This window comes from Primulina eburnea, chromosome 15 (assembly GCF_022965805.1).
Source record: "Primulina eburnea isolate SZY01 chromosome 15, ASM2296580v1, whole genome shotgun sequence".
Taxonomy (NCBI): Eukaryota; Viridiplantae; Streptophyta; class Magnoliopsida; order Lamiales; family Gesneriaceae; genus Primulina; species Primulina eburnea.
Genome location: NC_133115.1, coordinates 4,806,639 through 4,819,340, shown reverse-complemented (window position 1 = coordinate 4,819,340; position 12,702 = coordinate 4,806,639). Strand labels below are relative to the sequence as shown.

The following is a 12,702-nucleotide window of genomic DNA, read 5'->3' as shown; positions in this document are numbered from 1 at the left end:
AATCTCGAACAGACCAGGGAAGTTTCTGTACAATTCTTGCATCTTGTGTGCTTGATTGAGTTTCAAATTTGAGTTCTAGATTTATAGAATTGTACATTCATGGCTCACACTCTGATTTTGGTTCTAGTATTTATATATATAAAAAAAATAAAAAAAAATTGCGTATATTGAGTTTTCTGTTCCAGAGTGTACACGGACCCAGTCCCGGACCCCTACACGGGGTCCGTGTCTTCCACTTTCACAATATCCGATTTCCAGAGCCTCCACTAGGGATGGCAATTTCCTCCGAACCCGTTGGAGGATCCGATACCCGACCCGAATAGAAGAGGGTATGGAGGGATTTTTAGACCCGATTAAATAATTGGGTAATCGGGTATGGGGATTTTCGGGTTTGGGTATGGAGGCGGGTTTGATATAATCCGACCCACGCCCTACCCGAATACCCGTTTAAATTAATATATAAATATATATATATATATATATATATATATATATATATATATATATATATATATGTATTTATGTATATATGTATATATATAGTAATTATATTTATTTATATTAAAGATTCATTTTCTCAAATCCATGTAAATCGATACTTTTTCTTTTCTCTTTATATATATATATGTATATATATATGTATATATATATAGTAATTATATCTATTTATATTAAAGATTCATTTTCTCAAATCCAAGTAAATCGATACTTTTTCTTTTCTCTTCCCTTTCACTTTCACTTTTACATTTCAATGTTTTGCCGCTCTTTTATTTTTCATTCAATTTCTCATCTTCTTCATTGGTAAGTTTATTCCATGTTTGACTTTAAAATTGAAAAATAATTTATTTTTGTTAAATTGCGTACTTTTGTTCAACTAATATAAATTATTTTTAATATTTTGTTATTTTTTTTTATAAAGTTTACTTTTTTCTTATTGTTCATTTAAATAATTTTTTTAAATATTCATAGCTTCATTGAAACAATTTAAATTTGAAAAAATTCAATTGTATATGATAATAGGGTATTTGGGTAGGGTATGAGTATCCGATAATCCGATGGATATGGGGATGGGGATGAAATTCAATACCCGATGGGTATGGGGATGGGTATGGGGATTAATTTAATAAATGGGTATGGGGATGGATGTATCAAATCCGACTCATACCCTACCCATTGTCATCCCTAGCCTCCACGGACCCAGTCCCGGACCCCTACACGGGGTCCGTGTCTTCCACTTTCACAATATCCGATTTCCAGAGCCTCCACAGACCTGTACACGGACCCCTACACGGGGTCCGTGCCTTTTAAATTCGCGACTGCTCTGAATTTAAATCGCGATTTCTGCTCCCAAATCCCTAAAGCCCCAAAATCGATTCCTTCCGTCTCCGTCTCCGTCTCCCTCACTACCACCGCACCTCACTGCCGCCGATCCTCACACCACCGTCCTCGCAATCTCTCACACTCCCACCTCCTCTGTCGCCTCCCCCACCCGAACAACACCAAACACCTCCGGACCACCCTCTTCCGCGGTGAACTCTGTCTTTTAACTGGTAAGCGTAGCTCTCCTTTGTTTTCGGCCTCCGAATATTTTGCGCGACTTCAGATTTGGTGTTGGGGATTGATTTTAGATTGTTCGGTTGTTGGGCATTCATTGTTCGTGGATTATCTTGCTACTATTTTTGCGTGTTTGAATCGGTCATTATTGTTAAGGATATTGTTGTGGACTGCGTAATGGTGCGTTGGGATAAAATTGCATTGGTTGGGAATATTTGGAATAAATCTTTGGATTATCGATATTGAATTGCTGGGGTATTTTGTCTTGTTGTTCGTTTCGTTTGGTGAGTGGTGATCAGTGATTGGGTTGTTTGGTCTGGAGATTGTTGCGCTTGAATTTGTGGGGTATTCGGATAAAGTCTCTTGTTCTAGAAATGCCTCCCCGTCATATTACTGGTAAGCGCGCCCGAACCGGTGCTTCTTCGTCCTCTGGGTCAGCCAGGAGATCATTTGATGCTTCCAAATTCACATCCTTCGAGAATTTTGAATGGTACTCGACACTTCACGGGAATTCTGTCATCGTGGAGCGGTCTATTCATCCCCGCATCGATGCCGAGGTGCCACTCCGAGCCCTGTTCGATCAATTTGGGTGGGGCCCTATTCTGGACATCACTGGTCCGTATTTCCCGGATCTAGTGTGGCAATTCTACGCAAATTTTGAAGAGAATGACAAGACTGGGATGCAATCGATCCATACTTACGTAAAGGGGGTCCCCATCGAGTTCACCAGCGGCTATTTGGCGACTCTTCTGAATGTTCCAAACGACGGCCCCCCTGTGGTGTTCAACCAGTTGGATCTGTTCCTTTCAGACATCACTTTTAGGATCCCACATGCACGGGACCGCCTCCAGTACGATACGTACCCAACCGGATCCCGCTCCAACGTTCTCCCGACTTCCCTCCCGCTGCTGGACCGTTTAATCTGTTATTTCACTGGTGCAAACATAATTCCGAGGAAGGCAGACAACAATGAGGTCCGTCATATGGATCTTTACATCATTGATAAGATGTTGAATGGATTAGGGGCCATTCCTGCTATTCCGGTGGCAATGATTATCATTTCACATATGCGTTCCGTCGCTCACATTGACCCCACCAAGAATAAAAAACCATATGCCCCGTTCCCCATCATCATAGCCCGGATTTTGGCGGCCCATGGTATCGATTTCACGGGTGAGACATCCCTCCTGCCTACCTCTACTCATATGCTCACTACTCAGGCCATGCAGGGCATGTTCTTCATTTTTCGACAGGGAGCGTGGTATTGTAATCTCGGGAGTCGACATCTCAGTCCTCATCCCCGTGATCCCCCAGTACCGCCCCCTGCACTCACTGACCGGGCCTGGGAAGCTCGTGTGGAGGAAGAAGCGGCTTTAGATGCCCGAGCTGACCCTCAAGCTGGCGTACCCCTTAGACCGCGCAACTCGCAAGCCAGGCGCCGCTTTTACTCATCCTTACTGGATTGCATGGACGACATCCGCAACCGTTTAGCTCGAGTAGAGCAACAGTCTCCCGACGCCTATGCCCCACCTTGGGAAAGAGCTAATCTCAATGAATTCATGAACTTAGAGCTGGGATCAGAGGACGAGGAGTAGTTTATTTTGTTAGGATGTGTTGAGGATTTTATTATTTTTCTGGATTTCACCATTTCATCTTTATATTGTTATCGACATTTTCAGACTTGATCTTTATCGTATTATCATTTGAACTTTGATAGTGTGTTTGTATGTTTCCCCTATTCCTCTTTACGTTTCCTTGTGTTTTCGGTGTCGTGCTTTTCAGGAGTTGCTGATTTATCCCTCATTTTCACCACTGACTCGACATGTGTCCAGGGAAGTGTTTTCTTTCGTTTGATATAACTGTCTTCATCGTTCATTTTATAGTGCTTTACACTGAGGGCAGTGTCGTTATCAAAGTGTGGGGGTGGGTCAATCTTGTTACACATCGTTGCACAACACTTTTCACGTAGGATGGAACTATTTTTAGACTAAGAACTCTTGTTCCACTTGATAATCGGATTAATTTGTTAGATTTTGGATCACCCGGAAAAATGTTTCATGCCTAGTATTGAGTGTGCAATATCAGATCGAGATCCTGCGAAGATTTGCTCGTGATTTTGGAAAGGGATAAAAGATGCAAAACCTAGACATTAATTGGGTTGTTGAATTTTTGAGACTTAGCAGCCGACTTGCAGGAGAAGAAAGGAGAGAATTTTTCAGATCTTTGAAGACAGCGACGGCGAAGGAAAAACAGCGCAATTTACACGCAAGATCCGCGCACCGTCATTGAGATTTCCTCTTCTCTTTTATTTTCTTATTTTCAGACATGAATTCAACTATTAAATTTGATTTTAGTTTTGAATTTATGGAGTAGTTTCTTTTGTGATCGGGACCACGATACGGGATAAACGATTGATTTTTGTTTATTCATTGAATTATTTGATTTATAAAGTTGTTTTATGTTATTGATTTATGTTGCGTAAATTTCGTGCTTTTAATCTGGCCAATTAATTGCATGTTTGTTGGTCGATCTTGACTCGAAAGAGAATAGATTGAATTTAGCTTCGAAAACATTAATCAACACACGGTTAAACCGACTAGAAATAGTACTCGGTTTCAGTGTGCGATTTTAGGCGACAGCTGTAATTCTTCCATTGATAAATGCGTTTTTGTTTAATTAAATTCAATTAGAATTAATTGGACTGTTAAATGAAAATAGGATTATAAATTCTAGAAATAGATTTATAATTAAATTAGGGAATTGCATCGTGACTTCAAATAATTTGTAGTTAAATGGTTCCAGTGCATGATATTAATCAAAGTTTATTACCGTCGTGTGTTCCCGATCACTTTATTTAAATTTGAAAATCCCAAGTCCCAAGCTTCTCTGATATTTGATTTAGTCATTAAAATTAGGATAAATTGGTTTAAAAAATTCACTTAGTTGAAATAACAATCAAATCGCTCGTTTTTGTTTGCCTAGATTAAATAAAATAATTGAATCTTAGTAATTAAATAATAGTCTCTGTGGTATCGATACTTGGACTGTTCGTCCATTTACTATAACTTGACCTAGTCCGCTTGCCAGAATTAATCTCAACCGAATTAATCGGTCAATAACCCAAATAAGATATATGTCTCACAAATACGGCCTGTAAGACCGTCTCACACAAGTTTTTGTCATAAAACAATAATCGAAATCCATAGATTTCATATCAATCTGTCCGAGAATTTAGCTATTTTTATTCATGGATAGACTTCAAATAGTATTTGACAACCCATGTATTTAAAACAAACTTCTATCCAAGTTACATGAAAACCAAAATCAAAACCAAAACCAAAACCAGAACCAATCTTGTACACACATGACACACTCCTACTATGATAATTAAGAGTGCAAATCTTGCATGATCCAGAATATCAAAATCATGGTATCCATAATTCGGAAACATGTAAGAAAAACAAAATCACCCCACCATACATACATCTATATATTAGAAATTCAGGCGATGTTCAAACTTATTTATCAATGGCTTTCTTGAAAACCTTTCTCGATGTCTCTGTCATTGACCACTCCCAACTCACAGGAGCTCAGTGAAATTGTTTTGCTGATATCTTGATCGTATTGTCCAGCAAAGGATGGCTTCGGAAGGCTGTTTCCTTTGCTAAGGCTTCGATTATCCCCTTCGAATAAATGCCCCGGACCTCCTTTTTCCATTGGATCCTCCGCCATCGATTTGTTTTTGTAGATAACATACAATATTAATTGGGCCGAACCCAACAAAAATCCAATCCCGTTTGGCACCTGCGCATGCCGAGCAAAGGCAAAAGTTTAAAAATAACTAATTTCAAAGATCTCGTGCGAGCCCCACGTACACTACCCTGTGAAATCTCGAGATTACTACAAATCCTCATGAAAATATTACAGATTAACTCTTCGTGTTTTCAAATCTTGAGCACACATACACCATAGATTTGAAAATAAGGGAGTTAATAGATATTTATGAACTTGTCCGTACGTGTTTTCAGGGGAACGTGTGCAGCTGGCTCTACTCGGGCTAGAAATTTAAACCCTATAATTTTTAATATTTTAAATTGATCTACCGGACTCATATCAAATTAATCCAAATTTTACATATAATTTTTTTAAAAAAAAATTAGACCACTCGGGCTAAAGCTCGAGTGTCGTATAATGTGGCTCCGCCACTGAACGTGTGGTCAATAATTGAAAATAAAGGGAGTCATAGATATTTTTTCATTGGAGTTTTCGGTCATCTCGAGATTTCAAAGAAACAATGCATGTAATCAACTTTATTTTTCAATCGTGTGGATAATCAGAGACAATGTATGTAAATTTGAAGACTCCTGAATTCATGATGTTTAAGAAGATATATTTTGCTCCAAATTTTGTGGCTTGTATTAAAAGGAACATTGAAATTTGGCAAGCCAAAAGCTACTCTTGCCAAACGGCCGAAAGATTTGGCAATTGGCACACATTTAAAAACGACATCTGCCTCATTTATTATATTAGCCGATAGATTTCCATTGGGACATCGAATGTATATGATTATAGGTCAAAATCAATAATTGTCACCTCGGGTTTAGATTCGACCTTTGAACTTTAGAACATGCAAGAGTGCAATCCGCAAAGTGGAAGTAGCTTTTGAGAAAGTCAAAGAAAAGACGTCTTCTTCCGACATAAAAAATTCTTCCAATAATTTCGAGCCTAATTTTTTCAAAAAAGCACGTACAGTACATATATACACATCCCGTTAGTCAACTAATATTTATTATGTTTTAACACACCAGTAATAGCACACACGTTGAGCTTGTAAAATAGTGAATGAAATATAAATCTTTATACTTCAATTCATGTTTTTCATATAATTTAAACTAAATCGAAGTTTTTGATTAATTTAACTATTAATCTTTTCTCCATCGAAGTTTAAAAATAATGGATGTGAGACAGTCTTACTGATCTATATCCGTAAAACTGGTTGAACTGATTCATACGTATAATGAAATGTAATATTTTTGACATAAAAAAATAATATTTCTTTTAGGTTAGGTCATAGATTTTTTCACTTAATTGACTTGAAAGATAATTTCCGTTGTTAATAATAATAAATGATGTAATAGAATTTACTAACTTACCCCAATATAGTAATCTTTAACAAGTACCGCATAGGCAGACCATACCCCACCGTTGAGAAATTGGAAGAACGAGAGGAAAAAGGGCATGTACTTCACGCTTTTCATTTGAATTACTGTTTTCTGCATTATAAATATTCCATCAAAAATATTTCATAAAAAAAAAAACATTTCCGAAAATCGTTCTTTAAATTAATCGAAATTTAGTCTCAGCACTAATCATTGATTGTTGACGTATCCGAGGTCACGTCGCTATTGCTCACCATAACAGAGAGAGGTGCAGCATACATGGCAATGGTCAATCCTGCACACAGGATTCCTATCAGTGTAATGCGCAGACTCCCATGCAAAGCAAGCTGAGTTACGAGTGTTACAGCCCCAAGAAACCCAACGTTTATAGTCGCCACCAATTTCACATATTTTACCTGCGTCAACAAAATATATACTTTATTTTTTAATATATATCTAGGATAAAAATGCTTTAGCAATATCGAAAATTAAACTTTGAATGAGCTACAAATTTATTAGCTTTTCATTTTATTCAATAAAAGAATGTGTATAGATCATATCTGATCATGAAATTAGCGTTGTTTGAGATTTCTCTTGTACATGTTCGACTGAAACATACACGACATAGATAAGAAAGATAGGGGACGACGGATTCGAACCTTGACGTCGTTCGGGGCGTATATAAGAAAGAGGGCGACATATATAACATGCATAGCGACTCCAGCACCATTGACTGTGACAATCAGTAAGCCACCAGTTTTAAGAAGTCCATAATACGACCACAAGCTGGTACTCAACAATGTGGTTATATAAGGTAGTCCTTTGTAATTCTCTGTGGATTTCTTCTTCACTACATGCTTAAAAGTTTTTCTGAAATTATTGCAACATAAAATTAGTAATTTAATAATTATTAGCTTAAAGCCCCACAAAAAATTATACCCTGAAAGAAGTTAAGTTTATATATATATATATTCGCGAAGAATTCGTTAAGGAATTACATGTCTGGATCGAGTCATTTACAATCGAATTCATGAGCCGAAACATTTTCAATTAAGTGGGATGTTTTAAAATTTTCAATAAAGTTTTTGAAAAGATCAGCTTAAGAAGGGAAATTAATTTTGAAAAATAGAAACAAACATGCGTAGTGTGTTGATTAGGGTGTCATCGGATGGTAGGATCGGAACGCGAAACCGGTTAAGGGTTTCCTCGGAATGAAATCATCCAGTCCGGCCATTTTGATTTGAGTAATATATTTTCCACTACACAAAATGAACTGTGCATGGTTGTCTTCGTGACTTGGCTTGTATGTCACACTCAAGGCATACGCTTAAGAGTATATCTAAAGTGAATATTTATCGATATACGTGGGGTTTACGGGGTCTACTTGCGAGGTAGCATGAAATCTTCTGAATCCAATAAGTGATTCAAAATAATCAGAGGAGTTTACACTTACATAGGAGACGCGAACATGAGAATGGAAATCACATTCCCTGCACCAATTGTAGGAGAAAATGTTACTTTTTCCACTCGGTAGTATGATCAATCACAAGCTCAACATTAAACATCTCTTCTTATCAAAGAAAACTAACAATTTGAAATCTGAGACACACAAACACACACATGTGTATGTGTATGTGTGTGTGTGTGTATAGTACCTACAATTCCGAGGATGAAGCTTAAGCCAGCCATAAAGAGTCAATGATGCAGATAAAAAAATAAAATTGTTGGTGGGGATTTGATGCGAGGAATGGATTGAAGTTAGGTTTGTGAGGAAATAATTGAAGAGAGTGAATGTTTTGTGCATACATCAGACGAGAAGAGTTGCTATATATAGACGGAGAATGGGCAAGAACGCAGGGTCGATATACGTGGCCTGCGTTGCTGCATCAAGAAAGTTGGCGACACTTTAAATGATTCTGCACTAATGGGGAAATGGGATTTTTCTCGCCAGTCTATTGACACGTCGAGTTTTGATGATTTCTTGTACAGTTTTCTTGATTTGAAGCATCTCTGGAACAGTTTCTTTGCGTAGAATTTGGAAAAAGTTTTATTCGTGAAGAAACTTTTTGGCCACAAACATGAATATTTTTCTACGAGGGATTTGTCATTCTGGTTTAGGACTAGACAGTTTTGGAGGTGGCGAAATAGTTGCGAGAGAGAGTGCCAAAAGAAGCATGCATCAGCCGACAGAAATACCTTCTGGGCCGGCCTCACGCCCATCTTCTCAGAACCGACGATATATCCTTTTATTGATCAAACTACCCTCTTTTTACTGTTTCGAGTAATTGGGATATTAAATGTACGATAGGTATGTTGTGACGTGACACGGTGTTACATATATTTATTGATGAGACCAATCAATTTTATTCATATTTAATATAAAAAATAAATAATATTTTTTAATAGATGACTCAAATAGAAGATCTGTCTTTTACGAGAATTTTTGTGTAAATGTATAATATTGAAGGATCACATTAATTAAGGCATTTTTATTTAAATGGGTGCTGATTATTATTAAATATGTCACATCCACATCAATATTGCATCATTATTTACATATATATTAACATCACGTTCGAAACATGATACTAAAATTGTTACACAAAAACTAAAAGATAGCAAACTAATCGAAATAACTAAAATATGTGCAACATAAATATTTATTTCAAAACTTTAATATGTTTGCCATTTAAAAATTTTAAATAAAAAAATCAAAATAATTTAATGAATATGTTTAAAATACATGGAGATTGCTGTATATCAATTAAAGAAACTATGATTCAAATTTAACTTAGTTCAATCAACTAGTTGAATTAAATTTATATGTACTATCAAAATTTAAGTTGTATTTTAAATTATATTAATGATTAAAGAATGAGTTTATTATTATTACTGTTATAGAAGATAGAAATTATGATTAAATCTTAAAATTTTTGAACTCGTCAAATACAATATATGATTTTAAAGCATAAAACACTTACTAACGGTAATAAATTTGTCCAGAAGGTATTTTAATGTGGTTGGGAAGTGAAAATGCTTCGAAAATTGGATTTTTCAACAATAAATCTTTATATATGTTTTTTTGAAAAATTCTAGTGGAGCTTCGTTGGGGGCCTTGGAGAGGGGTTGAAAGTTGATGTATTAATATTCAGAAATTAATCCCCAATTCAAGCCTCATAAATTAGAAGATTATTGTTACCAATTTCAGATTTTTGTGGCTCTTCATGATTTCATGATGGATTCCCAAGGTTACTAAGATTACAACTGTCAAAAAGTGTTTGACTCATCTGTTAAGATTGGAACTTAGATCTAACTCAACCCCAAAAACTAGCTCAAGGGGGGAGGATTGTCCAATATCATATATACAACTCCAAGGTTATTTATCCAACCGATATGGGACAATTAACATCATCTTGTCGACCTGTCCCGCCCCACCAAATGGTGGGTTTGTGGCGGGTTGCGAACCAACCCGTCCAGCCATCTAATATAACTAAGAAATGACATGTTCGGCCAAATGGTAGGTTGTGACAAATTACGGTTCGACCCGTACGCCCCTTCAAAAACACTATGAGATGCTTTGAGATGCTTCCTCGTGCAAGATTCAAGAACCAACTTTAAGTTTGTTACATGGGTCAATTTTTTTTTATGTGGCTCTCACATGTCCAAATCAACTTCGAATCCCTGAGTCTAACATTAGCAAGAATTCAACCCAGTTTTCCATTAGGCATTAGTCTAACCCAATTGTTTTCTTGCCTTTATTTGAAGATTTATGGCCATGTGCGTGACATGGGTTTTAGAAAAAAATAAATATTATAATTGGTTCTTAAATTTGTTTGAATCTGAGAGAAGGAGTGGGGTGGGGGGGAGGGGGGGGTGTTGGGGTTTTGGGGTGTTTACATGTGTATACGACATCTAAAAAGAGAATGTGAGATCAACTAAAGCTATGTCAAACAAACATGAGGTAAATGAGATGTATTCTGTCAATTAATATTTATCCCATTATTTTAGAGTGGAGGAAGATTATGTTTAAAGTTTTTGTTAGGTGTAGTTTATAAAGAATGGCATCAAAACATTTATATGGATATAAAAAATAAAACAAATAAAAGAATTATTAATTAGAATAAGATCAGAGATATTAATAAATATTTCAGTAGTAACAATAAGATGGTGAGATAAGAAAAAGTCTGTAGTATGACAGGAGAGAACAAGAAAACAAAAACAACAATAGTGTTAAAGAGCTTGATCTATGGATAATAATGAAAATGAAAAAGAAATTTGAAATCTCATTGTGATTTCATCGGATAAAAAAAGACGATGTTGATATTATTGAAGATGCTACACATGAAAATATGTATCAAAAGAATTTATGTCATCTGAATATTGAAGATATAGACAATTAGAAAATTGGTAAAAATATTAAGGATTGAATCAATGAAAAAGACAACGTTGAAATTGGCAAAAACTTGTGTGAGACGATCTCACGTAGGGGTGTGCAACGGTCGGTTTGATTCGGTTTTAATAAACTTTGGTTCGATTTTTCGGTTTACGGTTTTTCGAATGACTAATCCTAAACCAAACCATTTTAATTCGGTCCGGTTTGTTTTTTTTTTTTTTTTGTATTGCGGGTTGGTTATTACGATCGGTTATTACGGTTTGTGTAATAAATTTAGTTATAAATGAAATTGTACGTTATAAATTTTAAAAAAATATAATAAAAAACCACGATCAAATTGGTTTTGATTATATTACAAAAATAAAAATAAAGTAATAAAAAACAAACATAGCTATAATTCTTCTAACCAATTTGTTAAGTATATCACAGACATCAAAATAAAATAATAAAAAATATAGCTATGACAATCGTAAGCAATTTGGAATTTGGATATGTTGATAGTGAATAATTCCAACATTGGATCCATCAACTCCTGCAACAAAAATCCTCATATGTAGGGAAATTAAAATATCAACCTATTATGAAAAAGAAAAAGTTCATATAAATTAAATCAACTTACCAAACATGATTGCAAGTCACAACATATATCAATAAGGCAGTAAATGATCATAATTCTACCGTTTTCAAATGTGGTCAAAATTTTGATTAAATGGCTCGATTTTAATGGCCATCATTGTCCTTCAATGTGGTTAAATGACTGTAATTCTACCGGCTGTTACAACTCGTTTTAGGTCTTCACATCCCTCCCTCCTAATTGAGAGTTTCATGCCCGAAACTTTTGTTGCCTTGCTCTTCGAAAAGGAATGGATATTGCTTTCGCATCTTCTCTTCGACTCCCCAAGTAGCTTCTCTTTCAATATGATTAGGTCATTGTATTTTGACATATGGAATGGTTCATAGCCTAAGTTCTTTGTCTTTCCTATCCACAATTTGAATGGGAACTTCTTCGTACTTTAGTTCTTCATTCAAGTTTCCTTCCATCAGAAGTGGTCCAGTGTCAAAAATATGACTTGGATCCGAAATATATCTTCTTAGTTGCGAAACATGGAAGACATTTTGAATTCTAGACAAATCCGATGGCAATGCTAGTCTGTATACCAGTGTTCCAACTTTCTCTAGAATTTCAAAAGGTCCAACATATCTGGGGTTCAACTTCTCAAGTTTATTGAATCGGACCACACCTTTCATGGGTGACACTTCACATACGCTTTTTCACCAACTTCAAATTCCACTGGTCTTATTTTCTGATCAGCCAGTTTTTCTGCCTATCTTGTGCAGTCTTCAGTCTCTTCTTGATCATAGTAACTTTATTCATTGTTTCTTGGATTACTTCAGGTCCGGTGAGCCATTTAATCAACATTTTGACCACCTTTGAAAACGGTAGAATTATGGTCATTTAACCACATTGAAGGACAATGATATCCATTAAAATCGAGCCATTTAATCAATATTTTGACAACCTTTGCAAACGGTAGAATTATGGTCATTTAACTACATTGAAGGACAATGATGGCCATTAAAGCCAGCCAACTCATA

General features: G+C 35.9%; 1 protein-coding gene across 2 annotated transcripts; it reads right to left on the bottom strand.

The window, feature by feature from the left end:
* Window positions 1–4,774: 4,774 nt before the first annotated feature.
* LOC140815177 (bidirectional sugar transporter SWEET16-like) lies at window positions 4,775–8,866 on the bottom strand. Of its 2 annotated transcripts, none has more exons than XM_073174294.1 (6): window positions 8,373–8,866; window positions 8,167–8,203; window positions 7,373–7,583; window positions 6,968–7,129; window positions 6,708–6,827; window positions 4,775–5,358 (listed from the first exon to the last, which is right to left on the bottom strand). In XM_073174294.1, the coding sequence occupies exons 1-6, from the start codon at window positions 8,515–8,517 to the stop codon at window positions 5,080–5,082; spliced, it is 954 nt and encodes a 317-aa protein (XP_073030395.1). In that variant the 5' UTR covers window positions 8,518–8,866; the 3' UTR covers window positions 4,775–5,079. The 2 variants fall into 2 exon arrangements, with proteins under 2 accessions (XP_073030395.1, XP_073030396.1); XM_073174295.1 differs by having other exon boundaries at window positions 8,369–8,608.
* Window positions 8,867–12,702: the final 3,836 nt, after the last annotated feature.